The 17964-nt window shown below is 43.8% G+C and overlaps 1 protein-coding gene across 3 annotated transcripts in view; it reads left to right on the plus strand.

Moving 5' to 3' along the window:
• The window catches only part of LMBRD1 (LMBR1 domain containing 1), a 275187-nt gene that overhangs the window by 104054 nt on the left and 153169 nt on the right, over positions 1-17964 (plus strand). For all 3 annotated transcript variants that reach the window (XM_033937922.1, XM_033937923.1, XM_033937921.1), the window contains one exon: positions 7552-7625. In XM_033937922.1, the coding sequence (XP_033793813.1) occupies positions 7552-7625 (74 nt within the window). The remainder of the gene's footprint in view (positions 1-7551; positions 7626-17964) is intronic.

The following is a 17964-nucleotide window of genomic DNA, read 5'->3' on the forward strand; positions in this document are numbered from 1 at the left end:
TCAATGACACTTTGCACCACTTGTACATATGCTAATTCTGTCATAAATGGACAACTGCAACTCCATCTACGCAGAGATCAAAACCACCCTAGCCTGCAAAGTGTAGTTCATACAAAATACAGCAATAAGATTCATATTCAAGCTGAAAAAATGTGATTCAATTTCTACATACCACAAACATTTACATTGGCTACCTGTCCCAGCCCATATAAATTTCAAAATTTCTTGCATAATGTTCCACATACTCAGTGGAAGCTCTGCTGCTCCACTTATTCACTTTTTTATGGCATGACCCTCTTTGCACAGAAATCTCAACAAGTTCCAGCTGAACCTTCTCTTAACAAAAAACCTCAAGTACAAAGGCATATTTAACACCATGTTCACATATATTGGTGCAAAAGAATATTTAACACCATGTTCACATATTTATTTATTTATTCAATTTTTTATACTCAGAATGATTTACATATATTTAATCAGATACTCAAGCATTTTTTCCCTATCTGTCTCAGTTGGCTCACAATCTATCTAATGCACCTGGAGCAATTGGGGACCAAATGGCCTACTTAGGGACACGGTGGGCCTGAACCAACAACCACAGGGTCTTGAGGCTATAGTTATAATCCCTGCACCACACTTTCAGACATCATATGGTATAAAATAGCAAGGCAACCATTGTCTGATAGAGATGGTAAACATAATTAACAAAGCACGTCAATACATAAAATGACAAAACATAGTATGGTGAGACATAGCATGGTGAGCGTAGAATGGCAGAACATATCATGGCTGACAGTGAGACACAACTTAGCAAAAATGGTAAGGCAAGTGTGCATAGCATGGAAAACTTGATACAATAAACAGTGAGTGGCAAATATGGTATGAGAGATTGTAACATGGTAGACATAGTATGACAAACATAGCATGGTACATTTGGTGTATAGAAAAATATAGTGTATTAGGACAAAGATAGTAAGCAGTATGATAAGGTGTGGGAGAACAATGAGAGAGAAAACATGGTATGATCTGTCATGGGACGAAGCACATAGTATTTGAGAATCGAGGGTTGGACATTTTGTCAGCAGTTTAGGAGAGTTTGGATTGAAATACTCTAATAGAGGGTTGGGGGAAGAGGTAAGTTTTTGTTGCCTTCCTGAAGACCTTCTAATGATCTTATGTGGGTAGGTAGTTTGTTCCAGAGGTGCAGTAGGTAGTGTGAGTAAGATATTTTTCTGGCGTTCTCAAGGCAGAGGGCACACATAATCACTTTTCATCTTGCGAGCGGTCAGTTCAGGGCATAGGGCAGAAGTTTGGAGGCTATTTAGGCCTAAGTGGATCTGGGTGTCAATGTAGACAATATGATGAAACCTTCCACCCAATGTGCGGAGGTGGCCAAAAAAGCAAACAAGATGCTAGGAATGATTAAAAAAGAGATGGTTAAACTAAGAATGTTATGCCTTTGCATTGTTTCATGTTGCGATCTCAGCTGGAGTATTGCGTTCAGTTCTGGTCTCATGTCAAGAAAGATATAGCGGCACTAGAAAAGGTTCAAAGAAGAGCGACCATGATGATAAAAGGGATGAAACTCCTCTGATATGAGGAAAGACCAAAAAGGATAGAGCTCTTCAGCTTGGAAAAGAGACGGCTGAGGGGAGATATGATTGAAGTCTACAAAATCCTGAATGGAGTAGAAAAGGTACAAGTGGATCGATTTTTCACTCGGTCAAAAATTACAAAGACTAGGGGACACTCGATGAAGTTACAGGGAAATACTTTTAAAACCAATAGGATGAATTTTTTTTTCACTCAGAGAATAATTAAGCTCTGGAATGCATTGCTAGAGGATGTGGTATGAGCGGATAGCGTAGCTGATTTTAAGAAAGGGTTGGACAAGTTCGTGGAGGAAAACTCCATAGTCAGTTATTGAGAAAGACATGGGGGAAGCCACTGCTTGCCCTGGATCGGTAACATGGAATGTTGCTACTCTGGGTTTTTGCCATGTACTTAGTGACCTGGATTGGCCACCATGAGAATGGGCTACTGGGCTTGGTGGACCCTTGGTCTGACCCAGTAAGGCAATTCCTATGTTCTTATGGTACCATGTCATGGAAGAGTTTGTAGGCCATTACTAGGGCCTTTGAAAATACATCGTTTGTTGATTGGCAGCCAGTGTGCCAGGGTGTTCGGATCTTGTATGTGGAGAATCTTCAGGAGATGGATGGCAGCATTTTGTACTTGTTGAAATCGATGGATATTTTTTGCTGTGAGCCCATTTAGGAGCGTATTGCAGTAGTCCATATGGGAGAGGACAAAGGCATAAAGTAACTGAGAGAAGTCTGGTTCTGAGAAGTAACGTCAGATTTTCTGGAGCTGCCAGAGTAGTAGAACAAGGCAGATACTAGATGGGAGATGTGGTCAGAGAGTGAAAGGTTGCCATCATGGATCTCCCCTAGACTGTGTACTTTGTCATTTGCCTTCAGGGTGGTCAATTCCCAAGAGATCGACAGCCAGGGCGAGTTCAGGATCACCTCTCCATAAACAGAAGAGATTAGTTTTTGCCACATTTAGTTGTAGCTTGTTTTGGGGCATCCCACATGGAACAGTCTCCCAACAGCCATCAGATATAAATTTAAATACTTAGCATTTAATAAGAAGCTAAAGACCTACTTCATCGACTCTATATACTCTACCAACAATAAACATACCCAAGCCCAGAGAGTGGTAGAAAACTGGAATGCTCTTCTGGAGTCTGTCATAGGGGAAAACGCCCTCCAGGGATTCAAGACAAAGTTAGACAAGTTCCTGCTGAACCAGAACGTATGCAGATAAGGCTAGTCTCAGTTAGGGCACTGGTCTTTGACCAGAGGGCCGCCGCGTGAGCGGACTGCTGGGCACGATGGACCACTGGTCTTACTCAGCAGCGGCAATTCTAATGTTCTTATGGTACCCACTATCTCATTGGAGCCTATACTGTGCAACCTACTAGCTCAAGCCTATTAATTACCTCTGAATTTCTCAAATAACTGAACAATTCTTATTCCTCTAAGGAACTATATCTTTTCTTGTGTTGTTTGCAATGTACCAATTTGTATACCCGTAATTTCAAATCGTAAGTTGCCTTGAATCTGATTGGTCACTTTATGCGAATTTTCACACATCCCACTTGTCCTCAGCCACTCTGCCTCTCTCTCTCTCATATATGTCACCTGCTCACAGTTATTCTGCCTTTCTCTGAGAGCTTTTTTTTTTAAATCTTTATTCCTTTTTATTTCTTTCAACAAGTGTACAGTATTATTACAATTAATTTACATAACACACTTGGCATTCTTAAACAATATTATTATACATGTTTTTATTTTCCCCCTACCTCCCACCCTTTTCCATATCAATAAAATATTCCTTCCAAATTTATATATAATTATACATCCCTATTTGATAATACAATTTCTCTGAGAGCTTTTTGATTTTGCTCTATCATATCACCCCTGAGCCGTCTCTTCTCCAAGCTGAAGAGTCCTAGCTGCTTTCCTTATAGGGAATTTGTCCCATTTCTTTTATCATTTTTGTCGCCCTTCTCTGTATCTTTCCTATTTCTGCTTTCTTTTTTGAGATGTGGCGACAAGAACTACACTCATGGTGTGGCCACAGCATAAGGTGATACGAAGGCATGATATTTTCATCTTTGTTTTCCATTCCTTTCTTGATGATTCCTACATTCTATTTGCTTTCTTAGCTGCTGCCTGAGCTGAGAGCTTCAATGTATCCTGAATGATGACACCTAGATCCTTTTCTTGGGCAGTGACTTCTAACCTGAAACCCTGCATCTCTCCTACTTGCATCACTTTGCACTTGCTCACATTAAACATCATCTGCCATTTTGACGCCCAGTCTCTCACAAGGTCCTCTTGAGATTTAACAACTTTGTGCCATCAGCAAATTTAATTATCTCTCGGTTATTCCCATTTCTGGATCATTGATAGATATGCTAAAAAGCAGCAGTCCCAGCACAGATCCCTGGGAAACCCCACTATTTACCCTTCTCCATTGAGACTATTGACTACATAACCCTACTCTGTTTTCTATCTTTCAACCAGTTCTTAATCCATAATAGGACATTACCTTCTATCCCATGACTTTCTGATTTCCTCAGAAGTCTTTTATGAGGTACTTTGTAAAATACTTTCTTAAAATCCAGATACACAGTATTGACTGACTTACCTTTATCCACATGTTCATTCACCCCTTCAAAGAAATGTAGTAGATTAGTGAAGCAAAACTTCCCTTGATAAAATCCATGTTGGCTCTGTCTGATTAAGCCCTGCTTCTTTATAATAATCTCTAGCATTGTGCCTGGCACCGATGTCAAGCTCACCAGTCTATAATTTCCTGACTCATCTGGAACCCTTTCTAAAACTTGGTGTTACATTGGCTACCCTCTAGTCTTTTAGAACCATACTGGATTTTAAAGATGAAACAATAGCTTTGCAAGTTCATTTTTCAGTTCTATTAGTACTGTGGGTTGTGTTCAGTTTGTGAAATTGCCCCATTATATTTTCCAATGTTACAGAGATTTGTTTCAGTTTCTCTTGCTCATCAGCACTGAATACCATTTCTGGCACGAGTATCTTCCTCGGTGAAGACCGAAGCAAAGAATTCATTTAATCTCTCCGCTATGGCCTTATCTTCCCTGAGTACCCCTTTCACCCCTCAGTTGTCTATCAGTCCAACTGATTCTTTTACTGGATACTTGCTTTTAATATAGCTAAAAATGATTTTACTGTGTGTTTTTCTTCCAGCACAATTTTCTTTTCCTGGTCTCTCTTTGCCTTCTTTATCAGCGCTTTGCACTTCATTTGCCATTCCTGTGCTGTTTACAATTATTTTCAGTCAGATCTTTCTTCCACTTTCTGAAAGATTCTATTTTAGTTCTAATAGCTTTCTTCACCTCACCTCTGTATTTTAGTTCTAATAGCTTTCTTCACCTCACCTCTGCTTGGGCAAAATTACCACTCGATTCTACCTATGTAGTCTTGAGAATCCACCAGCTGAATGTCTAGAGAATTTTACTCCATTACTTGCAGGAAACACATTACTTCCATTTCTCAGATAGATTACATAGAAACATAAAAGATGACGGCAGAAAAGGGCTACAGCCCATCAAGTCTGCCCACTCTGCTTACCCACCCCCTGTCTATGCCCTAATGACCCAATTTCCTTATCTTGACCCTCATAGGGATCCCACATGGGTATCCCATTTATTCTTGAAGTCTGGCATGCTGTCTGCCTCGATCACCTGCACTGGAAGCTTGTTCTAATGATCAACCACTCTCTCTGTGAAGAAATACTTTCTGGTGTTGCCATGAAATTTTCTGCCCCTGAGTTTGAACGGGTGCCCTCATGTGGCCGAGGGTCCCTTGAGAAAGAAAATATCATTTTCCAGAAAGAAAATATCATCTTCCATATTCTGCTCAAGGTCCTCATGGCCTTGAAATCTTTCATTGTTCGCTGAATGAAGGTGACTGAAATTGTGTACATTTGTAGAAGTAAGCAAGTTCCAAGAAGATTGAGAGCTCACTACTTGGGTACAAGCTACTTCCTGGGAGGAAACCTGGTTAGTGTCTCCAGAGGATATCTGCAGAGGGATGACTTAGTCTTTACTTCCTTTGTCTGTGGATTTTATAGGCTTGATGTGCTTGCTAGAGGTGAGTTGGCCTTTGGCAGAGTGAGTCTGCTTGGGTACATCCCACTTTTTTGGACTGGTATGACAGGGGCAATAAAGTGAAATTTAGTCTTACCTGTTAACTTCCTTTCCTTGAGTCCTGCCGTACTAATCCAGGACTTGTCCTGGGAGATTTTGGCTCTGAAGGGCTCATGGAGTTTTCTGCTCTTCCCTCTCTAGTGATGTATATAGTTTTGAAATTGATTTATCTTATGCTGTAGTGCAGTGTTTTTCAACCTTTTTTGGGCAAAGGCACACTTGTTTCATGAAAAAAATCACGAGGCACACCACCATTAGAAAATGTTAAAAAATTTAACTCTGTGCCTATATTGACTATATATAAAGTAATTCTCTTGAATAGGAATCAAATAAACACAAAGAAAGTATTTTATAATTACTTTATTATGAAATATTAAGTAAACAGAATAGTGAAAAATTATAAAATACTTTATTCAGTGCGAAACCTGGGCCTGTTTGACTAAACACAAAGCTGATATTCTGGCTGGAATCGAAGAAAGACACACACGTAGCTCTTTGTCAACAGCTCTCAGTCTCTCTCTGTATTTGGTTTTTATAGCATACAAAAATAGACAAATATACCCTCCATCCTTTTTATTAAACCACAATAGCAGTTTTTAGCGCAGGGAGCTGCGCTGAATGCCCAGCGCTGCTCTTGACGCTCATAGACTCCCTGCGCTAAAAACCACTATTGCGGTTTAGTAAAAGGTGACCATATTGTAAAATATAGACAGCAGATATAAATTCAGAACTGTGCATAGTAAGTGAAGGGAAGTTTTCATCTCTGGGAATTTACCCAGTTAACTATTAAGTTATTTGGGCAAATTCCTTTGAAAACTGTGGTAATACTGCCTCCACTTTGCTAAATTTAAAATAAAATCATTTTTCCTACCTTGTCTGGTGATTTCTGGTTGCACTTTCTTCTTCTGACTGTGCATCCAATCTTTCTTCCCTTCTATCAGCCTGTATGCTTTCTCTCCTCCACACCTCATTCCCTCCCCCAACTTTTTCTTCCTCTCTCCCTGACCTTTCTTTCTTTTTTTCTGTTTCTCTTCTTTCCTTCTGTTTCCCTGCCTGCCCCCTTTCTTTCTTTCTCCCTGCCGTTCCCCAAGCCACTGCCACTGCCGCTGCCATCAGGGAACAGGACCCACCAATGGATAACAGGCCCCAAAGCCGACGCCGACGCATGTTCTCCCTGACGTCAATTCTGTAATTGGAGAGGAAGTTCCGCCCAGCCAGGCAGCGATTGGCTGGCCCGAACTTCCTCTCCGACTGCAGAATTGACGTCGGGGAGAAGAAGACTTATCGGCTCGATAGATTAGATCGCCAAGACAAAGTGAGTCCTGGGTGATCGACTCACTTTGCCTTGGCGAGCTACTGGCGCCCCTGCCTCGGGCCCCCTGTCAGCTCCGGACCCCTGAATGCAGGACTGGTAGTACTGCCCTGATGGCGGCCCTGCGGCACACCAGGCAACATCTCGCGGCACACTAGTGTGCCGCAGAACAGCGGTAGAAAAACACTGTTGTAGTGGTTAGATGGAACTGTCAAGTGAGATATCATGGACCTACTTCTACTTTAACCCATATATCAGCGATGTCACTGGAAAAGTTCAGTATTTCTACCTTTATCTGCTGGCAAGAAAAGGACAACCCTACTTGTTTGGATTGATATTATAATATTCAAAGAAAGGAAATTAACAAGTACTATTAAACTTCATCATTGGTAAGAGAGAGAAATACAAATGGTCAGACATGCAATTTGAAGATATAAGTTTTATACATAAATTTTTAGTAGACTTTTCCTTTTTTTTGCAGATGGTTTGACTGCCCTATCATTCTCCATTAGTTCCTTGACCGTGATAGGAATGGTGGCAGCTATCATCTATACAGTAAGTTTTATCTTTCCCATATAATCTGTGTCTCTTGGTGCTGTTATATATATACTGGTTTACATTTATTTGTCCAACAACTACTTTACAGAGATCTGGCCATTAACAGCAAATATTAAAGGGCAGATTGATTTTGCTGAAATTTCTTCTACTAATATTACTACTACTTATCATCTCTATAACTGTACTAGGCATACATAGTGCTATACAACAAACATGGAATAGACAGTCCCTGCTCGAAAGAGCTTACAATCTAGTTATGACAGAAAAACTGGACATAAAGGTGCATCTATACACAGTGATCAGATGGGGAATTACAGAGGGAATGCAAGACAGATGCATGCTAGCAAATGGGTTAAGAATTGAAAGCAGCTTCAAAGAAGTGGGCTTTGAGCATGGATTTGAATACTGCCAAAGACGGAGCTTGACATACTGAAACTGACTGTGGGCTGGTCTTAGTGCATTAAGATAAGGGGACACATAGGAAGGTAACTTACCAGGAGGGGTCATTTGCGAAAGGCATAGTTACGTAAGTATCAAAGGAAGACAGCAGGGTTTAGGTGTGGGTAAAAGGAGATTATGTACTTACCTTGGTAAGCTATTTTCCAGTAGATAGGTGAGACATTCTAGACCATAGGGTTATTTCTCTTTACCCGCATGGACTGCAGAAGAGAATACAAGTTTTTCACTCCACCTCTAGAGTACTTTACAGGTTAGCTTAGCTTCTCCCATCATTCCGTACCCAAGCATAGAAAGGCACTACCATCTGTGAAGTAGAGGCACCTGCAACGATAGGCTAAACAAGTGTTTTTCTCAAAACAAATAAACAGTACTATTAAACATCAACATAGGCTTCAAAGGAACTCAGGAACTGCACCCATAACATGAAGAACATATTCATAAAACTCTCCCTAGCCCCAAAGGGCTGACCAGTTTCCACAAACAGATAGGAGAAGCTTAGGGAGACAGACATCTGGCCTGAACTCTGAAATCTGCATGCAGGCACAGCAAGGACAGGGCAGGTGTCTAGAATGGCTCACCTAGTTACTGGAAAAGAGCTTACCGGGGTAAGTACCTAATCTCCATTTCCAGTGTTTTGGCTTCCTGCCTCGGGGGTATAGATTTCTAGTGCCTACCTTTGCCAGAAGTGAGATTCTTTAAATGGCACCATTGTGTGATTGACATGCTTTTAAGGCGGTGGGAAATATTTACAACATTTTGACAATGGCACCATTTAAAGAATCTGGGCCTAGGTGCATTGTCCAAATCACCTACCTAAAAGGGGGCATGGTTAGGGGCAGATTGTGAGCGTATTTTTGAGTTAGACACCATTGTGTGCCTACCTTAGGTGCAGGCATTTAAGACAAGTAAACCCTGAAATAAATATGGTATACGTAAAGTTAGGACGCCTAGTGACACCTAAGGCCACTTAGGCGGCAGTATGCATGATTCTATACTATGCACCTAACTTTTATACAATCACGCTTACTGTGGTACTAGTCAGCTCTGATCTTTTAGGCAACATACATAGAATTGGAGCATTTGTTTTTAAATAAGAATATTTTAATGACTTAATTGCTGATATATTTAGAAACATGATGGCAGATAAAGGTCAAATGGCCCATCCAGTCTGCCCATCCACAGTAATCAATTTTATCCCAGGACAAGCAGGCAGCATATTCTTGACTGATGGGTGACGGCACCGACGGAGCCCTGGTACGGACAATTTTAGAGTGATTGCACTCTAAGAACTTAGAAAGTTCTAGTTAGGCCGCACCGCGCGTGCGTAAGTGCCTTCCCGCCCGACGAAGGCGCGCGGTCCGCAGTTTCTTAGTTTCCGTGGAGCTAAGAAGACGCGTGTTTCCACAGCTGTTGGAAATTTTTTTCATTGTTACTCGCCTTCCCGCTCGCGCGTTCTTTTTCTTCGAGAATTTTTCTCTTTCTTATTTTATTTCGTTTGTGTTAAAAAAAAAAAAATCACTTTTTTTTTTCGATTTTTTTCGGTCGGCCCCGGTGGGGCCTGTTGGCACCATCGAAGCCTCGGGCTTCGATTTTGCTACGGCCGTTTTTCCCTTCATGCCCCCTTCACCGGGTTTTAAAAAGTGTCAGCGTTGTGCGCGCCCTATATCATTATCCGACCCGCACAAGTGGTGCCTGCAGTGTCTGGGTCCGGACCATAGGGCAGAAACGTGCACCCGCTGTAGTTCTCTTCAAAAGAGAACTTTAAAAAATCGGCAAATACAACAGCGGATCCTTTTTGGTACCGCTATGGAAGTTCCACCGGTATCGACTCCTGCAACTTCCTCCAAATCGACACCGGTAGTGTCGGCACCGCAAGATCCATCGCCGGTGTCGCACCCCGTAGGTAAGCCGGCTAAGAAGCCTTCCCCTACTGTTCTCGGGCCGCCAGTCGAGCATGCAGTGAGCCAAGTCCTGCAGACTGCGCGCCGGCCCCGTAAGCGCTCCGCTCCCATTGAAGATACTGCCTCTTCATCGGCATCGACTTCGCCTGAGCGTCAAGCTGCACCGCAGGTACCGAGCAAGAAAAAAGCGGTACCGGTGCCATCGGGACCGACTCTGGATGAGCGTATTGCCTCCATCCTACAGGTCCAACTTAAGGAGCAACTGCAACAATTGCTCCCGGCTCTATTGACTCCGAACCTTCCAGTGTCGGTACCTACTGAGCCTTCGGTGCCGATTGTCGACCAGCCTCTTTTATCGGCATCGACATTATCGGCACCGCAAAAATCTATATCCATGCCTGTTCTGTTTGCAGAGCCGAAGTTTTTTTTAGTCGTACTACTTACTCGGCTTCTGATCCGGTACCGTTCTCTGACACCCGTACCGTTGTGCAGTCACCAGGTACAGTATCGACACGTTCAGGGAAATCGGTACGCAAGACCAAGCATACCGAAACTTCCACTCCCCTTTCTCAGGGCCGTCTTCAATCGGTACGGGACCCTGACTTGTGGGATGACTCTGATGATCCCCTCGGTACCGAGGAAGATTATTCGTCTGATGAGGATGATCCATCGGTGCAGGATCCTGCTAGTAAGCCAGAGCACTCCTCCGTCACCAAGTTTCTAAAGGAGATGTCAGACACCCTATCAATTCCTCTAGAGTCTGACTCTAAAAAATCCAAGGCATTTCTCGATGCTTTGGATTTTGACCAACCTCCCAAAGAGTTTTTGAAGTTACCCCTCCATGACATCTTGAGGGAAACTTTTTACAAAAATTTGGAAACTCCTCTAACAATTCCAGGAGCCCCTAGGAAACTGGAATCACTTTATAAAGTGATTCCTATTCCAGGGTTTGACAAACACCAACTTCCCCTTGAGTCTCTGCTGGTGGAGTCGACCCTGAAGAAATCTACGGGTGCTAGTGTATATGCCTCTGTCCCTCCTGGCAGAGAGGGCAAGGCCATGGATAAATTTGGGAAACGTCTTTACCAAAATGCGATGTTGGCCAACCGTTCAGGTAATTACGCGTTTCACTTCTCTTTTTACCTGAAACATCTCATCCAACAGGTGGCCTCTTTTCAAAAGTATATTCCGGACCGTATACTTCCTGCATTTCAACAATGCACCTCCAGCCTTTTGCAACTCAGGAAGTTTATGGTCCGTTCAATTTATGATACTTTTGAACTGACATCACGGGCCACTACTATGTCTGTAGCGATGAGACGGTTGGCATGGCTCCGAGTCTCAGACCTGGATGTGAACCACCAGGACCGGCTTGCCAATGCGCCCTGCCTAGGGGATGAGCTGTTTGGGGAGTCCATGGATACCACCACGCAAAAGCTTTCTGCCCATGAAACACGGTGGGATACCTTGTTGAAAAATAAGAAGAAGCCTCCTCCTCCTCGTCCATTTAGACAACAACCATCGTATCAGAGGAGGTTTTCTGCTCGGCCAGTTCAGCCTCATCCTCCTCAACCTCGGAGGCAACGCCAACAGCACCAACAGGCTCGTCAGCAACAGCCGCCTACCGTAAAGCCTGCCCCTCAAACTAAGCCGACACAGCCCTTTTGACTCCCTTCTCCAGGGCATTGCCAGTCTTCCTCCCTCCTGTCCTCTTCCACAGCCCATAGGAGGTCGACTTCACGTTTTTCTCTCTCGATGGGAAGTAATCACCACCGACCAGTGGGTGCTCTCGATCATAGCCCACGGCTACTCCCTAAACTTCCAGACTCCTCCACCGTTAGGCCTACCAAAAGAGTCTGCTTCCAACAAGTCTCAGTCCCTCCTTCTCGCTCAAGAGGTTCAATCCCTCCTTCTTCTCAACGCCATCGAAGAAGTTCCTCAAGATCAGCGAGGCCAGGGATTTTACTCCCGGTACTTTCTAGTACCCAAAAAGACCGGAGACCTCAGACCAATATTAGATCTCAGAGATCTCAACAAATGTTTGGTCAAGGAGAAATTCAAAATGTTATCTCTTGCCACCCTGTACCCTCTTCTCTCTCAGGGCGACTGGCTATGCTCCCTCGATCTCAAGGAGGCGTACACACACATTCCTATCCATCTGACGTCCAGGCAATATCTATGCTTTCTCATCAACCAACATCATTATCAGTACAAGGTGTTACCCTTCGGCCTGGCCTCCTCTCCCAGGGTGTTCACCAAATGTCTGATTGTGGTTGCGGCCTATCTCCGCTCTCACAACTTTCAAGTCTTCCCTTATCTGGACAACTGGCTGATCAAGGCTCATTCTCCTCAGGCGGTTCAGCTTGCCACCAATCAGACCATTCACTTCCTTCGACTGTTGGGGTTTGAAATCAATCTACCCAAGTCGCACCTCATTCCAACTCAGCGACTTCAATTCATTGGAGCCATTCTGAACACTATTTGGATGAGGGCGTTTCTTCCACCAAACCGCCTTCACACCATCCTTTATCTCTGTCAGCAGGTGTTTCAGCAAACTTCCATCTCTGCAAATCACATGATGGTGCTCTTAGGACACATGGCCTCCACAGTACATGTCATACCCTTCGCACGTCTCCACCTGCGTACTCCTCAATGGACCTTAACGACCCAGTGGTCCCAAGCGACGGATCCTTGTTCATAACACATATCTGTGACCTCGTCTCTTCGACAGTCGCTTCTTTGGTGGTTGACATCCTCAAATCTATCCAGAAGTCTGCTGTTCCATCTACCTCCTCATCAACTAGTCATCACCACGGATTCCTCCCCCTATGCCTGGGGAGCTCACTTGAACGAGTTCCAAACTCAGGGGTTTTGGACTACCCAGGAAAAGAAACACCACATCAATTTCCTGGAGCTCCGAGCGATGTTTTATGCCCTCAAGGCATTTCAACATCTTCTCTTCCCTCAGGTACTACTCATTTGCACAGACAATCAAGTTGCAATGTACTACATCAACAAACAGGGAGGGACGGGCTCCCTGTTGTGTCAGGAAGCCCAAAGGATTTGGGCTTGGGCGACAGCTTGTCACTTATTCCTGAAGGCTGTCTACATTCAGGGGGAACAGAATTCCTTAGCAGACAATCTCAGCAGAATTCTTCAACCTCACGAATGGTCTCTCGATCCCATGACTCTTCAGTCCATTTTCGCTCAATGGGGCACTCCTCAAGTGGACCTTTTTGCAGCTCCCCACAACCATCAACCATCAACTGCCCCTGTTTTGCTCCAGACTCTCCTCTCCTCACCGTCTGGCGCCCGATGCATTTCTCCTGGATTGGACCAGTCTCTTCCTATATGCATTTCCCCCTCTACCGTTTCTGCTGCGGACATTGTTCAAGCTCAAGAGGGAACGGGCTACCATGATTCTCATCGCTCCACGGTGGCCCAGGCAACATTGGTTCTCCCTTCTACTTCAACTCAGTTCCAGGGAACCTATACCTCTTCCACTGTTTCCTTCTCTGCTTACTCAGCATCAACAGTCCCTTCTGCATCCCAACCTGCAATCTCTGCACCTGACAGCTTGGTTTCTCTCGGGCTGACTTCGGCTCATTCACTCCTTTCTCAGCCTGTCCGTTCTATCATTGATGCTTCCAGGAAACCAGCCACTCTTCAGTGTTATCAACAGAAGTGATCTCGGTTTTCTTCCTCTTACATCACCATAATCCCATGTCTCTAGCAGTGGGGCTGGTGTTGGACTATCTTCTTTCATTATCTGACTCTGGTCTTAAATCTACTTCTAACAGAGTTCACCTTAGTGCAATTGCTGCTTTTCATGAGCCGGTCCATGGAAAACCCCTCTCGGCTCATCCTTTGGTTTCTAGGTTCATGAGGGGCCTTTTCAATGTGAAACCACCTCTTAGGCTCCCTCCTGTAGTCTGGGATCTCAATGTGGTTCTTTCTGCTTTAATGAAGCCTCCTTTCGAACCTTTGGCCACAGCGCATTTCAAATTTCTTACTTGGAAAGTGGTCTTCCTTATAGCTCTCACTTCTGCCAGGAGGGTTAGTGAGCTGCATGCACTAATGGCCGATCCACCTTTCACTGTTTTTCACCAAGATAAGGTGGTCCTCCGTACACATCCAAAATTTCTCCCTAAGGTTGTGTCTGACTTTCATCTTAACCAATCCATTGTCCTACCTGTATTTTTTCCAAAGCCTCATTCTAATCCAGGTGAACAGGCTTTGCATACCTTGGATTGTAAACGTGCTCTGGCTTACTATCTTGAACGCACCAAACCTCACAGATCATCTCCTCAACTGTTTTTGTCCTTTGATCCTAACAAGTTGGGTCATCCTGTATATAAACGCACCCTGTCTAATTGGCTTGCTGCTTGCGTTTCATTCTGTTATGCTCAGTTGGGCCTGACACTGGAAGGTTCTGTCACGGGCCACAAGATTAGAGCTATGGCAGCGTCTGTTGCTTTCCTCCGTTCCACTTCCATTGAGGAAATCTGCAAGGCTGCTACTTGGTCCTCAGTTCATACTTTTACATCTCACTATTGTCTGGATGCATTCTCCAGACGGGATGGACACTTCGGCCAATCTGTTTTACAAAATTTGTTTTCCTAATGGCCAACCTTCCCTCCGTCCCTCTTTTTGTTAGCTTGGAGGTCACCCATCAGTCAAGAATATGCTGCCTGCTTGTCCTGGGATAAAGCACAGTTACTTACCGTAACAGTTACGGTTATCCAGGGACAGCAGGCAGATATTCTTGATTCCCTCCCACCTCCCCGGGTTGGCTTCTTAGCTGGCTTATCCTAACTGGGGACAGCGCGCCTTCGTCGGGTGGGAAGGCACTCGCGCACGCGCGGTGCGGCCTAACTAGAACTTTCTAAGTTCTTAGAGTGCAATCACTCTAAAATTGTCCGTACCGGGGCTCCGTCGGTGCCGTCACCCATCAGTCAAGAATATCTGCCTGCTGTCCCTGGATAACACCTGTTACGGTAAGTAACTGTGCTATCTCTTCCTCTCTCTAAGACTCTGGTGAGACCTCATTTAGAAAATTGTATACAATTCTGGAGACCGCATACTAGCATCCTTCTAACTTTCACTGTCACCTTTTCAACCTGTTTGGACACCTTAAGATCATCACATACAATCACACCCAAGTCCCCCTAAACTGTACTGTTCCCTTAGGTTTTTGCAGCCCAAAAGCATGACCTTACATTTCTTAGCATTAAATTTTAGCTGCTAAATTTCAGACCATTCTTCAAGTTTCACCAGGTCTTTCTTCATGTTATTCACACCATCCTGGGTGTCTACTCTATTGCAGATTTCGGTATCATCTGCAAAGAGGCAAATCTTACCCGACAACCCTTCAGCAATATCGTTTATAAAAATGTTAAAAAGAACAGGCTCAAGAACAGAACCTTGAAGCACACCACTGGTAACATTCCGTTCCTCAGAGTGATCATTGATCACTACCCTCTGTCGCCTTCCACTCAACCCGTTCTTGACCCAGCCCAGCATTCTGTAAATGACTATAAAAATGTGTGTCAAAAGCAAAAATTACACATTATGAATAAATAGAAACATTCCATTATAGATAAGCATAAAAAGATGAACCAACATACACATGATTTTAAAGCTACAGCCTCAGCACCCTGGGGTTGTGAGTTCAAACTCACGCTACTCCTTGTGACCCTAGGCAAGTCACTTAATCCCCCTATTGCCCCAGGTACATTAGATAGAATGTGAGCCCACCGGGACAGACAGGGAAAAATGCTTGAGTACCTGAATAAATTCATGTAAACCGTTCTGAGCTCTCCTGGAGAATGGTATAGAAAAATCAACAAATAAATAAATAAAACATAAGTATAAACTTTGCAAATAAACAACATTAAAAATATTTATAAAAGAAAATCAAACTTGCCAAAATATATATTAATGTGAATTTAACATATGCTAAAACATTAAAAATGTTAACAAATAAATGCCAAGAATTGTCTTGTAAAACATAAATATACCTGATTGACACAAATCATATATGTAACAGGTGGTATTTTCACATTTTGCATAAATGCCCAAACCAGAAAAGAAGGATGCAAATTATAACATACCCAGTAGATGGCACATATGCACTTAAACATCTAAAAAAAGGGACAAGAAAAGAAAAAAATAATATACAGGTAGTCATTGACTTATGACCGCAATTGTTTCTAACTGATAGGTCGTAAGTGGATCAGGACGTAACTCGGCCTATGTTAAATTAAGGCAAGAATATTAGACTGGGTAATGATATTTTAATCATTTTAATCATCTTAAAGCAATCTGTTAACAACATTTTCTTTCTTTCTAAGTCAAACAACAATACAATTCTGGAAAAACAGATGAGAAGTGTCCTTGTACCTCATGCCACAAGGCATGCAGGAGAAGGGGGGGGAGGGGGCAGGAGCCGTGGGCTTATACCTCTCTGGTCACTTCACAGGTCTGTAGATGCAGAAATCTTAAGATCAGGGGCGTAAAGCCTTTTTAGAGCCTCTTAAACGTAACTTGGCATAGCTAGCGAAGCACTTTTGCAGATGCCTCTGACCCTGAGAGGAGACGTGGTAGACCAGCAGAGGCCCGAACTCAGGTATTTGACCCTGATTTTGTGACTGAATTATGTAGCTTACCAGTTAGCTCTAGGAGGAGTTTACCTCCACAAAGTGAGGTATTGCTGAAGCCAGTAGAGCTGCAGGAACCGGAGGCCCAGTCTGAAAAGAAATGGGATGATCTAGGGTCAATACAATTCTGCTGCTTTTCCATCATCCATCCCCCCTTAGAGGATTCTAGTTCTCAGTTTGGGGCAAGTGACCAGGGGCTGATGGCAGCCCTAGATCAGGGAGAGGATCCGACACTGCATAGACTATAAAAAAGCAGTAACGAACAATTGTGTTTTTAAGAATTTTCTAAAGGTCTCTCTATATTGGCACATTTCCTTAACTGTCCTATCAGCGAATTCCATAACAAAAATGTTAAAAAGAGCAGGCACAAAGACTGAACCATGATGTTCCCCACTGGCAACATCCCTTTTCTCAGAGAGTTCTCCATTGACCACTACCCTCTGTCACCTTTCATTCAACCAGTTCTTGACCCAGTTTGTCACTTTGGGCCCATTTTGATGGCACCCAGTTGTTTATTAGACACCTTTGTGAAACACTGTCAAAGGCTTTGCTAAATAAATACACCACATTTAGCGCACTCCCATTTAGAGAATGACATGGTGACAAAATTCATCACCGTTCCCATCCCTGTCCCTGTGGATAACCGCGGGAAACCTTCCCGTGTCATTCTTTAGTGTCTATCTCAATCTCAGTCCTTCTACACTAGCATTCTTCAATGCAAGGCATATGAGGGTCAGTGGTTGTGCCCATTCATCCTCTGATTCTTCCCTATGTCTTTAAAGATTCAACCAAGATTCACTAAAGCCCCTGCCCCCTGCCAATCTTCCCTACACTGCCTCGGACTCTCTCACCCCAGTCCCGACACTTTATTGCAATGCCAGATCCGCGTGCAATAAGACCCAAATCTTGAAGGACCTCCTAGACGAGCTTGACTCCGGATTCCTGTGCGTCACAGAATCATGGATCGCCAAAGACGACCTAGTCACACAAAACGAACTCCTCCCCCACGGTTACCAAGGCCTTTTCTCCCCCAGACCCAATCGAAAAGGAGGTGGTCTGGCACTCCTCTATAAATCTTTCTTTGACGTCCAGCTCCTCGAGAAGGGCACTCGCGCTTCTCTAGAATATCTGCTGGCCTCAGTCAACGATGAACTCCGCACCCACCCATTGGGCATCCTGTTACTAGACCGCCCACCTATCCCTTGGGCCAATTCCTCCAACCTTGTCTTTGAGGCCATAACAAACGCCTTCCTTAAATTTCAACGACTTCTGATCGTTGGTGACATCAACCTCCACCTTGACGACTCCAACAGCAAG

This window comes from Geotrypetes seraphini, chromosome 3, assembly GCF_902459505.1.
Source record: "Geotrypetes seraphini chromosome 3, aGeoSer1.1, whole genome shotgun sequence".
In the NCBI taxonomy this organism is placed as follows: Eukaryota; Metazoa; Chordata; class Amphibia; order Gymnophiona; family Dermophiidae; genus Geotrypetes; species Geotrypetes seraphini.